The 17280-nt window shown below is 37.1% G+C and overlaps 1 protein-coding gene and 1 long non-coding RNA gene across 2 annotated transcripts; both read left to right on the top strand.

Annotated features, from left to right (window-relative positions):
- Positions 1-976: 976 nt before the first annotated feature.
- LOC113027824 (5-hydroxytryptamine receptor 3A-like) lies at positions 977-7802 on the top strand. Its single transcript, XM_080305739.1, has 10 exons — positions 977-981; positions 2461-2653; positions 2742-2786; positions 3162-3271; positions 4267-4436; positions 4536-4696; positions 5103-5313; positions 5429-5575; positions 5892-5977; positions 7241-7802. Exons 1-10 carry the CDS (start codon positions 977-979, stop codon positions 7457-7459), a joined length of 1347 nt encoding a protein of 448 aa, XP_080161865.1. The 3' UTR covers positions 7460-7802.
- Positions 7803-10524: 2722 nt separating this feature from the next.
- On the top strand, positions 10525-11632 carry LOC145430374 (uncharacterized). Its single transcript, XR_013910919.1, has 2 exons — positions 10525-10667; positions 11540-11632. It is a non-coding gene; the product is annotated as an uncharacterized LOC145430374 (long non-coding RNA).
- Positions 11633-17280: the final 5648 nt, after the last annotated feature.

The raw sequence follows: 17280 nt of genomic DNA, 5'->3' as shown, positions 1-17280 counted from the left end.
CCGTATGACTCACACAAGGCTATATAGGGAATTCCAGGAGCTGCTAAAAATTCTTGACAAACCCTCCTTTTCACTAGGGTATGGCATGTAGTTTGAGCTGGAGAAGATTTAGACAGTCCTAGCACAGTGTCCTGTTGTAATCCAGACACATTACAGTACAGTGTTTCTCTGTGACTGTGACTCTGTGTGTCTATAGCAACACAACTGAAAAATGCCAAAATAGCTTTAAACATGACTCTGGTCCTCTCATGGAAATAGTCTCAGTATCTATAACTACAGTTATTTGAATAGTTTCCAGATTTGTGAACAATACTCACACACAACAATAAATTGATACACTTTAGAAGTGAAAAGTAGTCAGTCACCTGTCAGATATATCTTTATCTTTCAGAAGTTCAAGAGCCATTCTCGACTATATACTGCACTATATAAGATAGATATGTGACGTAACCTGCTTATTTGTGGGCTACTGTTCTGAAGCCTCTAGGGTCTGACATTTTGCCCTTTGCTCTCTTGGTGTTTTGAAAACAGATGTGACCATATTTAAAAGAGAGGATCGAGCTAAACAGTTAATACTAGTAGTTAGTACTAGTATGCTGGAGGTTAAAGGTAGTTTCTATAAAAACGATTGCTAAAAGTCAGTTAAATATGTTGGCTGGGCTGTGGCACAGTTTTTAGTAAGGCAAACCTTTTCCATTGGCAGTTTTCGTTGGACTTCTTTATTGTACTACCACTTGGCTCATGGTTAGTGATTATTTGCAGGCAAATTTGAAAAGGCTCCAAGCAGCTGTCACAATGCTAGCAGCCAAAGCAATCAGAGCTTTTTTGGTACAGCGCCTTCTTTGCATCTGATTTCACCCAGTGAAAACCGGCAACCTCCAGGAACTGCTGCCAACCACTCGGGAAATACACATTTCCCCAGCAACCAGTGGTTGTATCACATCTAACTCAACAACTCTTAAGCAATGTGCACATGATGTCGTGAGAAACCTCAATACTACTAGAAGACTTTTTGACAGGCAGAGGAGGGGCCCCTGGTTGCCCATCATTGAGAACTCGGGTTTAATTTGCATTGGCATACTTTTGTAACAACCCCACAGACACTGGTTAAGAGGTTAAAAGTTACGAGCTGTTATACGTTATACTTATTAATCAAGCAAAAATGAAGCTCAAACACTCAACTGTTCATTTAGATAGGTAATCTAACAAATAATCAGTAGCAAAGGTAAACTCCAGTTTGATAACAGCCAGCCTGTTAAATCTGGACTGTATGAGTGAAGTCACTTAACTGTACAGAAAGTCTTTTTGCCTAAATAATACATGATATTTGATGTTCAGCTGGGCACTGAGACTGGAAGACAATGGGAGTAAGTGGTTTTAATGGGGACAGTGTTCATAATGTCATTACCACTTTGTTTTAGTGATCAAGTTGCGCTCTAATTGAATTCTACCTTCTCATTTGAGGTTTGCAGGTTTGTGTCTGTTACAGGAAATATCTCTTATGTAACTCAAAGACTGTGTCACCAGCAAGCTGCAAATTTGCGTTATCTCTGTCCCAAAACATATAAAGCCCCTCCACCCGCCTTTACCTTAGTTTTATTTGTTATTCTTCTCGTAAACCTATAATCTTTATCTGCCTCAAGAAGTAAGTGTCATATATACTGTATGTCCCTTTCCTCTGTAAGCCAATTACAGAATCAGAGTGCAGGGGAGGGTTTTTCTCATTTAAGGCAGCAAGCCAGGTCATTTGTTGTGCCCAGCCCTCCCCTTCTCAGATTAAATGTCAGGGCAGCAGCTCTAACAGCAGGGACACATGCTTCTCTGGAAGTAGCTCAACCACACAGAGACACTCTCACAGCTGCATATACGATGTATTCAGCTTTTCTCATCCTGATCATCTTAACTGGTAAGACTTTGTGTTGTTTGGAGTGTTATTTCATTAATAGACAGCAGAGTACTTCCCATCCTGCATGTATCTGATTCTTTAAGTTTTTACATTGTTTGTAACAGTAACTTTTCTTGGACATATCTCATAAAGGCATAATAGAGATTAAGACAAATCGGGGACCGAAAAATGTTCAAATGAGAGTTATTGTTATTATTTCCAATAAAAAAGATGAAACTTGAGATTTAAGCAAGGGAAGAAAAAAGGAAAACACAAGTAATTTAATGGGCTAGAAGTGTAGGATCTTTAATGACAATAGACAGTTTTAATTGTTTTAAATCCACATTAATCTAATTCTAGATTTAAAAATATTATGAAACTTGAGTTTCCTGAAAACAGTATCCTGACACTACAAGGAAAATTAAATGATAAAAGCACTGCAGACAAAAAAACAACAGATTAAGAAACAAGAAACAAACTAAGCAGCTGTGTACAAGCTCTCAATTTCTCTTTTTTCCAAACAAAAGTTAAAAATGAATGGCAAAATATATTGTTTAAAATCTAAATTCCAATAGAAATCATTTATCTGACAACTATTTTGCTGTAGATGTGACTTCCTGTCAGAAAGTGTGCAGTTACCACGATGTTCTGGACTATCTGAACCTGACCACAGATAACAGTGTGTTTAAACTGACGCGGCCTGTGCTGGACTACACGCACCCCACCAAAGTAGAGCTGGACATCATCCTGTATGCCATCCTGGCTGTGGTAGGTGCAACATTACTGCATTTATGTGTTATTAATGAGCTAAATGCTACAATGAAGGTGGTCATTACTGACATCACTTTATTTTCAGATTGAGAAAACACAAACTTTTATTCCCTTTGTCTGGGCAACCCTGGTGAGTTTATTTTCTTCAGATCTACATTAGGTTAACACAAAGCCCAGCTAATCTTTCTGGGGTCTATATTAAAAATATATGTCAACACATTTCAAAACAACATAAAACTAAAATAAATAAATATAGAAAGCACACTACAAAAATGATAATTTGACATTCATGATAAAGCTAAGCTCCACAGATGTTGTTTTAGGACTTGTTAAATTAAGTATTGTACATTGATCTGTTTGATGCAGTCTTTCATTGGTCTATCTGCTCTATTCTGCACAAGGTGAAATAAAAAACGGCCCAATGAGGATGCAAATCATGGTCTGCCTGAGACACACCTTGTGCATCTCCGTCTTTGACTTTTCTGATAATCTAACCTTAATGCAGATATGGAATAATGAACGCATCTCATGGGACCCTGATCAGTTTTGTGGAATTACTCATATCACAATTCCTCGAGAAATCCTCTGGAAACCAGATGTCTTCATTTATGAGATGTGAGTCAGCAACACACACGGACATGAAGTGTAGTTTATTACAAAATCAAACACAAACAGGTTCAAAAGGAGACACTTTTATTCATTTTGTTCAAATCAAAGTGTGTCAAAAAGTGTTTCCTGGCCTGAGAGATCAATATTTTGAATAAAATTGGATTCACATTGCAAAATAAATACTTTTGGCATGTTAAATCTTTGAAAATCACAGTGAAATGAAGGTCATAACTCTTTTTCTCATAGCTGAATTTGAAATACTTTTTATTTAGAGTGAAATGTGAACAGGACTGCTGAGGGCAGCTGCTAAAACAAATCATATATAACAAACTATAAACTATGACCGCTCACCTGTCATAAGTGTCAAACAGAATTATAATTTGTTAGGTCATCACCAATTTATTTTTCATGGACAATGCTGCTTTGTGATACTATCTATTTATTAAGCCAGTTTATTGATATAACAGACACTTTCCTGTTTGCAGTTTACGTTGTTTTTGGCTAGACATATTTGTTAGGTACACCTGTTCAACTGCTTGTTAACAGGAATATCTAATCAGCCAATTATATGGCATCAACTCAATGCATTTAGCTATATAGACACTATGAGAACAACCTGCTGAAATCCAAACTGACCATCATAATGGATATCAGTAGGGAGGAATGTTTGCAGGAGCTTGCTTTTTTGCAAAAAATCATTTTATAGTTGTTCAACATCAAATGTAACAGCTTGATATCTGCTGCCATCCTGTGTTTGTTTAGAAGGTCAGGCGCTTCATTGTGTGCACACTTTATTAAAGTACACGCAGCAGCTTTTATACTACTTTAAAACAAACACATTATCCTGCTGCTGTGACAGCAGGAGCTTCAGAATAATTTAGTCAGTTTATAATTAGTATCATCAAATTATGCTGTGTAGGTGCTCTGCAAACATACTGAAAGAGAGAATAATGTGTGTGTGTGTGTGTGTGTGTGTGTGTGTGTGTGTGTTGTGGTCTTAGGATACAGACGGACGACTCCCCTCAGAGTTATTACATCTCCGTAGCCTACGATGGGACGATCACTTCTGAGGACGACATTAAGATTGTCAGTACCTGTAAGATGGATGTCCACAAGTTCCCCTTCGACACGCAGAAATGTAACATCACCATTGGTTCTGCAAGTCACTGTGGTGAGGGAGGATGAGTGTTCTGGTGTGTTTTCTCCTGCTTTCATAGTTGTTTGAACTCTGAAACGTTTCTCTCATTCTTTCTGTCATTTCCCAAAACAGTAGATGAGATGCAACTTTCTCCTTTCTCCAACTCCTCCCGGGCCACGCAGTTTTCCCGTGAAGTGATGAAAACACAGGGAGAGTGGGAATTCCTCCAACTGTCCATCTCCAAAGTCAATATGACCTTTGAAAATAAACTGTGGGAAAGCCTCATATACACTGTACGTAATACACAGAAAGAAAAACACAAGTGGCAAATTACATTAAAAAAACAAAAACAAAAACAAGATAAGAGACGTCATTAACATTTACATCTCTACAAGCCCAGTTCCAAAAAAGTCAGGACGTTGTGTAAAACAAACAGAGAAAACAATGAAATGTTTAAACTGAGACATTTTTCAATTTCATTAAAAATATTTCTTTAAATAAAAGCTTCTCGTATTCACAAAACAGGAATGCTGCAGAACTGACTACAATGGTCTTGTGATAATAACTTTATATGACCAAATCAAGCAATTTATGATAAATAACCAATTTTAAAAGTTACTTCTGCAATACTACACCCACACAATATGATAACTTTCACACAAGGTAAATCTAACCTAACCACTGAACCCGTTTCCCCAGTTCAGCATGAAGAGGAGACCACTCCTCCACGTTATTAACTTCCTGTTGCCCATCTTATTCTTCCTAACTCTGGATCTCGCCTCCTTCTTCATCGCTGACCATCGAGGAGAGAAGCTGGGCTTCAAAGTCACCGTCCTGCTGGCAATCTCCGTTCTGCTGCTCATCCTGAACGACATCTTGCCCTCCATGTCCAACAAGACCCCACTCATAGGTAAAGACTCCTTCCTTAAGGGATGATGTTTAAGTGTGGTGACGTATTTCATGTATGTAGAAGAACCAGATACCAAAAGAAAAAAAAATAACTGTTGCTTGTTTCATCCTTTCAGCAACATACTGCATTGTGATTTTTGCCCTTATGCTGCTCAGTCTGCTGGAGACAATTTTGGTTACACATCTGATAGAAAAAGACTCCCAAGTCAAGCTTAAGGTGAAGAATGAACATAAAAAAGCCAAAACTAATAAAAGCGATGCAGGTGAGATACGTAAAAAGCTTCTCAGATACTGATCACAGATTTAGTCTATAGTATCAGTCTGCTAAAACAAGAATTCAGATCTCAGGTAATCCCTGAGAGAACCTGCAAAGGAAAAATGCTTTAAAACATTAAATGCAGTAAACATGAAAAGTGTCTGGAAACACAAGCAAACATATTGAAAAAGAGAACAAAAAGAAGGCGATGATTTGCATGCTGTACATTTAATTTCAAAAGCTTCATCTTATCTTTAGTTAGCAGATGTTTCATGTTTTAAATGTGTGTAAATTCTTGTGACAAACCTACTGTTTGCTTTCAGAAGACAAAAGACAGACCTGCTGTTCCTGCATCTGCATAGTGTCCAGTGATGAGGAACAGCATGAGCTACTGCCTGTTGCTGAAGTGGTACAGTTTGAGCACATGCATGCAGATATTGCATTAATATGACATGACAGGAGAGCAAAATCGTATTAACATCTTTACAAGATCTTAATTAATCAGTGACAACAAAACAAATGTGTAAATTCATCTTGAGTGGGATGAATAAGATCTTCAGAGCACACATTTTGACTGGCCAACATCAAATCAGGGCTCAGATTCCTGTTTACAGACTAAAAAGAAAAGATACTTTGTTGTGAAGAATACAACACAGCCTTACAGAAATGGAAGAAATTAGCATTGATTATGTTGCAGTATTATTTGGGGATCCTCTCGGGTCCTGATATATTCCCCTGGACATTACTGTCACATGAAAGTAATGATTTGGATAAAGCTGTTGTTGGTCAGTGATAAACTATGTGCTCTGTAGCGCTGGAGGAAATGTTTTAAATAAAATATCATTGCTCTGATGATGAAATAAACTTGCTCTAAATAACTGATACTAAGATTATTTATAAATGGGATTAAGTTCCCTTAAACACACAAGAAAAGCCCCCAAAAACACAGTTTTGGAGGAAAATGACTTAGGCTAAAAATGATCGTTGATACAATAACAGACAGTTATTAAATTATTAAAAGTACATGCAGTTTTAATAAAAACAAAGACCAAACTGTTGTTGCAGCATTAAAACACCAGGGGTCAGTGCAGATGGATGAGGTTACAGAGTGTTACATGATGGTTCAGTGCAAGATTCAGTAGTTTTACACATGAACCCTCACATTTATTAAGAATAAGTAAGCGGTGGCACTAAATAAAAAGTAAAATGCTAGTATTCACAGATGTAAGATTGTTGTAAAATATTTATTTTCATTATCTTTAAAATTGTGAGTTTCTCGTGTGTCAAAACCTATTTCCTGTTTAATCAAACTATTTGAACCAATATTGGGAAAAAACCTTGTGTTAATAAGCGTTACAGTATAATACAGAAAAAAAAATTGCTGGCATCTCTGCGATAATGCAGAGGCCTGATATATTTTTTCCCATCAGGCCTCATTTCAGCGTGAAATAGTCATACAAGATTTGATTTAGCTGGAAACAGCAGAGGTAACGTCGCAAAGCAAATATAGGCCAGTTATTATGCTGATTGTGCTCATAATATCAATTTATGTCCATTCAATGTTTTTAGACTCCAGATTAGTGTTTTTGCCACTATTGCTCATGATGCAATATCACTCTCATCACCATAAACTCTCTCTGACATCCTTCTTTGACTGCTTGACTTTGTGCAGGTTAACAACAGTAATCATACAGGAGAGTATAATGTGCTGGTGCTGATCCTGGAGGAGCTGAAGGAGCTGAAGAAATCACTAAATCTGCACCTCAGTGGCAGCGAAAAGGGAGGGAAGTACGTCCAGTGGGCAGCCAGAATCAACAGGGTTTTCTTCATTTTCTATGCTGTCACTGTGTCGCTCTTTCTCTCTCTCATGTACACTGAGTGGAACACTTAGAAATGTAGAGTATTTCCTATTAATACTACAGTTTCTGTACAGTAGAGTGTTTGTGTCAAAATATGGCTTGTATTGTCTTTTTGTATTTTAGGACATCATGTTAATGTTGTAAAACCTTATTATTTTTTGTTTTATATACACTTTATATAGTTTCGCGTTCAACTTTTCCATAGTTAAAGTTAGATGATCCCTCAGACATGTATTGGAATGAGAATGATCAAAGTGTTAACCCTAAATGTTTGGCTTGATTAATCAGCCATCACTTTATAGGCCAAGCTGTTGTATTATGCTTAATGAATGCTGAGTGAAGTGTCCAATAAACCAAGAAACAGAAAAACCCAAACTACTTAAACAATGACTCAGTTTGTGGGCCATAATAAACAAATATTATCATCTCAGAATATTTTTTAATAAATAAAGCCTTAAGCCATCACATGTCTCTTTATATTTTGTTTCCAATGAGTCAGACATTCATGTAATTTTTAAAAGTGGTCTTCAGCAACAGTTCCCCAGGCTTTCTGAAGGTCTTGAAAAGTTTCAGAAGGATGTTTTTTATTCATTTATTTGTTTGTTAAGTCACTTAACTCTGACATATGAATCATTTAAGCATAAAAAGCCACCTAAATCAAAGAATGAACCGGTGTTGTGTCTGTACATGTCAGACAACAACAACGAAAACACTGTTTTGACTATGCAACTTTAGACACTGTGTTGTTAAAAGTCTATTACATTAACATTAAGGGAAGTTGTTCCCATTTCTTTAGCTGAATTTACAAAAAATCAAAGCGCTATATATCAGGTGTGCAGTGTGCACTTTGACTGGATATGTGAAAGGCAAAAGAAGATGTGGCAGGCCTAAAAAACTAGCAGATGGACAGTATCTGAAAGGCTATCCACTATCCACAGCCTGGTCACAACCAAAAACATCAATATTATTCATATAGTTTATAGCATCCCAAAAATCTCTAAATGTTTTGTTGTAGACTCAAAGAGAAAAAATACTTCAAAAAATGATTTAACGGTAACAAGATGAAAGAAACCTCAGACGAGCAAAAGGAGAGGGTTCCCTTTACCGGTGCAGGCAGGCATGTCATAGATGTTTGCTACAGGAGAACAGCCTGGCAGATTAGTGTAAAGGACATTTGAGATTAAATCCTGCCTGCATCTAGTCTAATGTAAACTGGACAGGGCAGTAAATCAGTCATTATCAAAGGGGAACATCTATCTTCAAACTTCATCTATCAAACACGCACTCACTGACCTCACTGATTTCATATTTCTGACGTTCAATCTCTCCCGCCTGTCATACTTCAGTCCTCCTTCACCTCACAGCTCATTTGTTAAAACCAATCATGTTCATTCTCAGCCACCTGATATCGTGTTGTAAACATATTATGAGAAAAGAGGCCAGCTAGTAATTTCATTCAGCACAGGGTGGATCTGGGGTTAGTGGACTGTTCCTCTTTTATTGTCTACGCCATTGAATCAGCCATGTTGGCGTGCACCACTTTACCATTTGGACTTTAAACTGCACATTAAAAACAAAAGCAAACACACATTAAGGTGTTCTTTGATAGTAATGATAAATTCTGCAAACCTTTAGTGTTGTCGTTATGACTATTACCAAACTTAACTCAGTTGTCTACTTTGTCTATGCTAGTTTGCAGTTTATTTACTTAAACAATTTTTCTACAAATCAAAGTTGCATCTCCAGTGGTGTTTTTGTGTGTTATAGGATTAAAGTAGAAACAGCAACCTTTTTCACTCACTATGTTTTTATACACCACTCTGCATTTACTTACTAGTTGTTATTAATCTCTAATTGTCTTCCGCAGCATGTCCTTGTTCTGTCTTCATCCCCAACCAGTTGTGGTAGATGGCCACCCCTCCTTGAGCCTGGTTCTGCTGGAGGTTTTGTCACGATCCTGGGTCTTTTGAGATTTTGTTTATTTTGATGTTTATGTTTAAGTTCATTAGGTTATCTAAGTTCATTTGTTTATTAGATTCCCCTTTGTGCTGTCAAGCCCTGTGTTAAGTCTCTCTTGTCCTTTATGTGTTTCATGTCTGCATGTCTTTTGTTGTCAAGTTCGTGTAGTCATGTCTGCGTTTCATTTTGTTTCCTGTTTTATTTTGACGAGGTCCTGTGTTCCTAGGTTAAATGTGTTTAGTTTTACTTTTCCCCTGTGAGTTCATTATGTTCATGTGGGTTGTGCTGTTTTGATCTTTATAGTTATTATTACGCTAGGTTTGTTTATGGTTATTGTGGTTATAATTCTTAGGTTTTGTTATATGGCTTCCTGTGTTCCATGTTGTGCTTACGTGATGTCTTTCTGTCCCATGTTTCAGGTCCCTATGTTCTGTCTCCCCAGTCTGTTAAGTTTACATATCTGGAGTTCAGTCAGTGTGTTTCCTGTTTTACTTTGAAGGTCTGTGTCTCATGTCAGTGTTTCTAGTTTTGCTTCCCTTGTCTCGTCCAGCCTAATTACTCCCAGCTGTGCTCTCCTTCTGTGTCTCATTTCCCTCGTTATCCCTCTGTGTATTTAAGCCCTGTGTTTCTCTTTGTCAGGGTTGTAGTGTCCCTCATAGCTGTGTGATCACCCCTGTGGTTTCATGTATGATTTATTATTAGCGTTCCCAGTTTAGTTTTGTTCTTTGTTTCCCTTCCACCCCTGCAATAAAGCAGTGTTTTTGAGTTCACGTTTGTCTTGATGAGTTTTGCGTTTGGGTTCTTCTCTTGCCTGTAGTGATGGTGAGATGAAGCCTCATGATGAACTGAAGCTTTCCACCCAATTGGTCGACTCATGGTTCGAAGCATTGTGATGATTAATTTGCTCTACTGCGCCATCAAGTGGACAATTCAAGTGAAGCGGGCTCTGTGATTATAATGATGTGTAAACCTCTAAACTGAATAAATAAATTGTTTTCTTGGTTATTTATCCCGAATATTGTCTCAGTATGTGTGATACAAAAGAGAAAGTGGAAAGTATCAGGACAGCGTTTTGGTATGATTGTGTAACTGTTAGCCTCAGACAGTCAGTCAATAGTATAATTCAGATCATAGATCAGTACATTTGCATATTTGTATAACTATAAAAAGAAAGCTGACACTTTCGAGACTTTATCTAATGTGTAAGCATCACAGCAGATGCCTTTGTGTCAACATAGCTGAGGCTAAAACAGAAAAACGATTTTATAAAAATATTCAGCAGTAGATCAAAACCAAAAGAAAACCATCAATCAACAAATGAACATTACCTGATGCTGCTGAATTGAAGCGGAGCAAATAGAGGTTTTATTAGAGACACACCTTAGCGTTTTGCAATTTTGCATAATGTTAAAAAGTTTCAATTATTTTAGTAGCCTATTGAACGGCAGAAATTAGGTTTTCTTTTCGGAAGTATTTAAATGGGAAGGAACAGCGGCTGACAAACAACGGAGGTCTTATGCGTAACAAACAAGCGAATAATGCAGAAAACAGATTTTTAGACGGGAAACTGTTCTTGAAGTATACTGTGTGTGTGTGTGTGTGTGTGTGTGTGTGTGTGTGTGTGTGTGTGTGTGTGTGTGTGTGTGTGAGAGAGAGAGTGAGAGAGAGAAAGCTGTGCATGAAGTGTGATTTTATCCTGGTGAAAGCAAAACAGCAAAAGTCAGAGGAAATTCATGACGATGTTTATGTGAAGCGTAGTTTGGATCTTCTTTTTCTGCTGGTTCGGTCAATATTGTTTGAAGAGAAATAAAACCTGCAGCTTCAGAATCAGCGCAAAAAAGGCATAAACACGAAGCACGGACCCGCCGACGGATCAGAATCAGTGAACTGTCGGCTTTCAGCCCCGACCGTGTCCGTGCTGTCTGGTGAGAAAGGCGACATCTCACTGATTCTGATCCGTCAGCGGTCCGCGCCTTGTGTTTACGTCTTTGTGCAGAATCGGTGTACCTGCTCTCATTTACTGTTTTAGCTGTTTGGTGGTGGTTGAAATGTAGTAATATTTATATTAAAAATCGATTCAGGATTTTAATGAATCGATATCACGTTATCCAAGCTAGAATCGATTTTAATCGATAATCAAAACCCGCTCCTAGTACCTGTGTAATCATGCTTATGTACATCTGGATAATGACACAAACTAGTGTTTGGTGCTTCACTTTTTAATAAACTAAAAGACAGAAATCAGATTATAGGATGTGTAGTGTTGTTTATTTATATTATGGTGTTTATCATTTGTGATATTTATTACAGTGTGCATACTTTATTAGGAGAGACAAAATTAAAAAAAAAACCCTCTCTTCCTTGCTGGTTCCATCGAAGAAGAAATGCTCAAGTAACTATGTAGCACGTACGTAATCCAATTCCACAACATAGTGTGATGGGGAATCAGCTGTTTTTCTGCCCATTTTATTTCGAATCTGGCGCGAACCGGTGAACCAGTCCCTGAATCAGTCACGTGGTACGGACTGCCTGCGAGGCCTCGAACGTCACTGCATACGTAATCAAGGCAAGCCTCGATACGCGCTTCACAAAAACGCCCCCGAGATTACCCGACACACGATTCGACGCTTCGACACACAGGACACATCACTACTTGCCTGCACACAGTTGTTTTGTGACAGGTTTCTTCCTGTTAAAAGGGAGTTTTTCCTTCCCACTGCTGCCAAAGTACTTCCTCATACGATGTCATAAGATTGTTGAGGTTTTCTCTGCTTTCTTTGCATTATTGTAGGATCTTTACCTTATAGTACAGAGCATTTTGAGGAAACAGTTTTTCTGATTTTGTGTTATGCAAGTAAACCTGCATTTAATTTAATTGAAAGTTTAGAGAGTAAATTTGGTTTCTTTCTCCAGTTTTTCAACACAACACTGTGTCACTAAAACCATTGTTGCATCAGGCTGTAAACTAGTTGTTTCTACTGGAAACTTGGGTATTTCATAGTTTATGTAGAAAGAGTCACTTTTGTAGCAGGCTCAAAAGGCCATCTGCTCTGGCTTCATTTTTCACTCCATGGGGCTGCTGTTTGGCTCAAACATGAAACAGTAAGTAATGCTTATCTCTGTTTCTGTCATAAGTTACATTCCAACAGTCTCCTGTTCGACAAGTGTTACCCCATCAGGATTCGATGAAGTTACAATTAGAAAAACCCTGAAGAAGTATGATTTGTTCGGAAAGACGGCCAGGGGAAAGCCTCTTCTTTCTAAAAAGTACATTACACCATGTATTATGGTTGCAAAAACCAATTTAATTCAATTGTATTTATACAATAGTAGTACAGTAATACAGAGAAAACAGGGAAAACCCCAATAGTTAGATGACACCCTATGAGCAAACGCTTCGATGCTAATGCACCTCTCCACAGAGGTGGCTGTGAACGTTCAGTCTCTGCTTGCACAATTGTGAGGTTGTTGCAGCGACACCAGCCACTATCAGTGTTTCAAAGGAGCTTGTAGGCCCCGGCATCCTCTGCATAAATAAGAGAGATTGATGAGATGATGTGCAGCATCTGTCCCACTCAGCATCTCCTTGGCACTGAACCCCGAAGCTCTTCTTCCATCTTTCCTCCGTACAGCTGAGCCAAAACCACACCCTACCCATACATTGAAGGTTTAGTTCCTTTGATAAAGGACTTTTATTTTAGAAGCCTGGTATTTTTTTCTCTTGTAACATTTATTTTTGATAATTATAAATTTTGAATATTTGATCATTAACAAGAAAAAAAGTCTTATCTAATTATTCGATGGAATCAATTGAATACTTGGCTGCTAAAATAATCAGCCCCTGCAGCCCTATTCTCCTGTGTACCAAAGCATTCTAGAGTCAAATGAGAGGCTACATGTCCAAGAGCTAAAGCTCGGACCAAGTGGGGTCACGCAACAGGACAATCCAAAGCACAGAGGCAAACAAAATGGTGGAGGAAGAATGAAAGAATCAAGTTGTTGTAATAGTTGAAAGTCCAGACATCAAACTGAAAGAAGTGCTGTAATTAGGAGCTGTGTATGACAAATATGTACAAAACTCAATAAATGTAAGATTTTTTCAGCATTCTCAGATGATTAAATATAGAGCCTGAGCAGGAAATGCATCTCAAATCCAAATGAACACATTGCGATATCACAAAAGTTAAAACCTTTGGTCCAAGACTTAGTAACATGACAATGTAATAATTGTTTTAACCTTCTATTCCATCATTTCCAAACTTCCATAACAGGAGAAATCTGTCATTCCCTGTAGCGATCTTCCTTCCTTTTAAAAAGCTTTTCCAGGCAGTATCATTAGCTGTTCCCTGGAATATTTTTCCCAGTGATGTCATTCAGATTGGGAAAGACAGGAAGCTAAAGCAATATCACAATAGTTACTCTGTTTTTATCTTTGATTTTCTTAAACTGGAAAACTGAGTAGAAATTACATTTCTATATAATTAAAACAGTGAGAGTACCTTTAGTACAACTACTGGCCATAGGAAAGGTACGAATAAAGCTGACATAAGGTAGAGTTTAATGTGAATGAATGTCACCCCTCTACACTCTGTATGGGTGACCGATTCTATGTGGACTCGGCTCCTACACACAGGTCCATGTTTACATACATTAATTTCCTCAAGACTTACCATAACTTGCCTTACTCTTTAATCTGAGAGCTGGAAAGAGAAGCTCAATATCGTTCTCATCTCCACACCACTGGAGCTTTGTGTAAATGTGGTCATGCTTACTTTGGAAAGTTAAATATTTCAGTTTTTTTTTTAATTTTGAGAAGTTACTTGAGTTCTTATAACAGACAAATGCCTAACATATAATATTTAGGTCATGTTAAACAGCTAAAAACTCAAACTGCTGTTGCAATTTGTCGTATTCTTTAGTCTGTATTAGAGCAATTAGAACAGCTATCCAGAATAGGGTCAAATCAGACTCCCCGCCCTGGTGTTGAGGCGCTTTGTTTCTGGAAATTTGGGGCACGACCTTAGAGTGTATGGAGGGCCAGGAGTGACAAAATGAATCAATTAAATATTTCATTAATTAATTAAAAGTGGAATTAATTAATTGAATCAATATTTCAATAATTACTTAAAAGCACATTTATTTTGTTTAAAATGTTTAGTAAATTATTTTTTATTTATTCTATTAAAATTTTATTTTAATTAATTACACATTTAATTAATTATTGACATAGTTAATTAATCATTTATATGTTTGAAATTGTAATCAACCAATGAAACATTTAATTAATTATTTTATGGCATATAAATTAATTAATTCTGTCACTACTGGCCCACCATAAATGGAGAGGAGCTACAGACAATATGAAACAAAGATTAATTTGAACTATGAAGCAAATGTGATGGAGAGAGAGAATGAGGAAAACAGAGGACAGATATATGAATTTCAGAGCTGTTTATCACAATATCAGTTACACCAGATCACACATTTGTAGTACTATCACTTAACAGCCATAATGAAATGATAGTGGCAAGACTGGAGGGTTTTAGACAATACCTTTGGGTCTGATATCAATGAGAGGAGATAAGCGGTAAAATATCAAGGCAGAATTGTACACATTTGCAAACGTACGTGTGAGGTACAACAAATATCAGCACTAAAAGGTAGCAGGAGATTGTAGATGGTATTTAGATAACAGGGGTGAAGATTAATTGTCTGGGAAAACTGAAAATATCACAAGTGGAGAACACAAAGGCATCTTGGAAAACACTTACCTTTAACCAGGTAACAAAGGTTGTCAGGACAGCATGAGTGGAACCTGGCAAATCCAAACAAATCCAGACAAAGTCCAGAACAAAAACCTAGGAACAACATGGAAAATGACTTAAGAAGTCAGGAGAACATACACGGGACTTACAAAAGATCTGAACAGATAGACAGACAGTAGACAACAACAAAAAGAAATCACTGTCAATAAACTTTCTCACCTTTTCCAAACACGGCCTCACTCCCTCTACTGATGGAGCACTTGCTGTGGTCTCTCCCACACCACTTATTACATCTCAATATGCTGAAAATAAAGATGCAAACATGTAAAAGCATTTACCCACATCCTGATTTTACCCGAGATTGTGAGGAAATGACTTCCCAGATACATTATGAACATTTATATATTGCAATTACTGCTGTTTTCAAGTCGCTTTACATAAATATCTCAAACACACAGCATGAACATCAGCCTTGAGTGGTTGTTGTGAATTCAAATACTTTTACATTTTAATGTATCATAAATGCTCTTCAATGGTTGTTTGGATGGTTACAGGAAGTTCTGTTATCCTCTTAAAAAAATGCAAGATGTCTGTTTGTTTGAGCTAACTTTTGAAATTCTACTGCTACTGCTACTACTAATACTAATATTAATAATAATTCAGAATTAAGTAGCACAGTTTCTCCAAACACCCTAGTTTGTTTTGTTTTTTTTATATATATATATTTTAGATGGTTACATTATTTTACTTTGTACACAGAGCTACACAGTTTTTCACAAAAAAAAACAAAAACCATGGTTAAAATTATGAACCCCCCACCTGACCTCCTGAAGTAATTTGTTGTAGTTTTCTACAAGTCTCACACACGTCTGCTCAACATTCCCAGCCCATTTTTCTCTGGCAAACCTCCCAAGCTCCCCAGACTTGATGGTCTTCTGGCTCTGATCTTGGTCTTAGTTTACCCCACAGATTGTCAGTGGGATTTAACTCAGGGTTTTGTGCAGGCCAGTCAGTAACAATCACTTTGGACTTCTAGATTTAAACGTACCTCCATATAAAATGTGAAAGTGTGATTAGGTGGAGGGGAAATGTCCTTCCCAGTTACTGTATTTAAATATATCGGAGGAGCATAGCAATCTACACAAATTGTAGAATCGCTCCTATATATATTTAACACATTAGTTTTACATTTAGCAGAATGCATCGGTTGGTAGGAATTTGTAACTTCACAGTATTTTATGTATATTTATGAATACAGAATCATTTTCTATTAAAGTAAAATAAAATAAAAATTACTGGCTGCACATTTAAATTATAATTTATTGCAAGTGTAGCACTTCTAAGAACATATTAAGTTACCAGCTTATTTGTTGGAATATAAAGAAAATATAGTTCCTGTTGTAAATCCTGCATTTACAGACACTTCATGTTTTAGCATGATGAAATCAAACTCCTGTCATCTGGTTCTAAAAACATATACAGTAACATAACACTGTTGAAATAAAAGCTTCTTTTCTTCTCATTTCTTGGTATGTCTTTGTGTATTTATTGCACAACCAACAGATCTGTGTGCCTCATTAGACACACAGAAGATAGTCCCATATTAAAAAGGTCCAACTTAAGGTATAAAATTAACTTGTTTAAAGACAAGTAAAGTTTTGATCAATAAAACACCTTTAGGGCAACTAAAAAGATCCAAAGTTTAAATTTGGTGCTGTGCTGCTTTGCTTGACAACTGTGCAAAATCAACTAGCTCTCGTTGGTGCCTTCACGTGCACTGAGCTGTATCTGTATCTATTTTCCACAGTCTTTTGATCCCTTTTTGAAGTTTCATTGAATGATGTCAAAACAAATAAATGTGCAATAAACTTGCATCTGAAAAATGTTAATAAGGGAGATAACACTAGCTTGTGGAGCATACTGATTTTTTACTCAGTACAAGTCACTCTTTGGGAACACATCAGCTAGATTAGTTCCATATAGTACTGTGCAAAACGCTTAAGTGATCTCTCGTTACTTTATATTTTCTTATATTCCCTCCAGGGGTATAGGCTGTCTTGTGATTTTCCAAACATTCTTGAGCAATAGTTCTCCGGGCTTTCTGAAGGATTAAAAAATATCTCCATCCA

The sequence above is a fragment of the Astatotilapia calliptera genome, chromosome 8 (genome assembly GCF_964374335.1).
Source record: "Astatotilapia calliptera chromosome 8, fAstCal68.1, whole genome shotgun sequence".
Classification (NCBI taxonomy): Eukaryota; Metazoa; Chordata; class Actinopteri; order Cichliformes; family Cichlidae; genus Astatotilapia; species Astatotilapia calliptera.
The sequence above is the reverse complement of the archived record's forward strand: the minus strand, read 5'-3'. Positions and strand labels throughout refer to the sequence as shown.

Coding starts and splice junctions, on each gene's coding strand:
- LOC113027824 (XM_080305739.1), top strand. Junction 4,437..4,535: donor TGGTTCTGCAAGTCACTGTG/GTGAGGGAGGAT, acceptor TTCCCAAAACAG/TAGATGAGATGCAACTTTCT. Junction 5,576..5,891: donor AACTAATAAAAGCGATGCAG/GTGAGATACGTA, acceptor GTTTGCTTTCAG/AAGACAAAAGACAGACCTGC.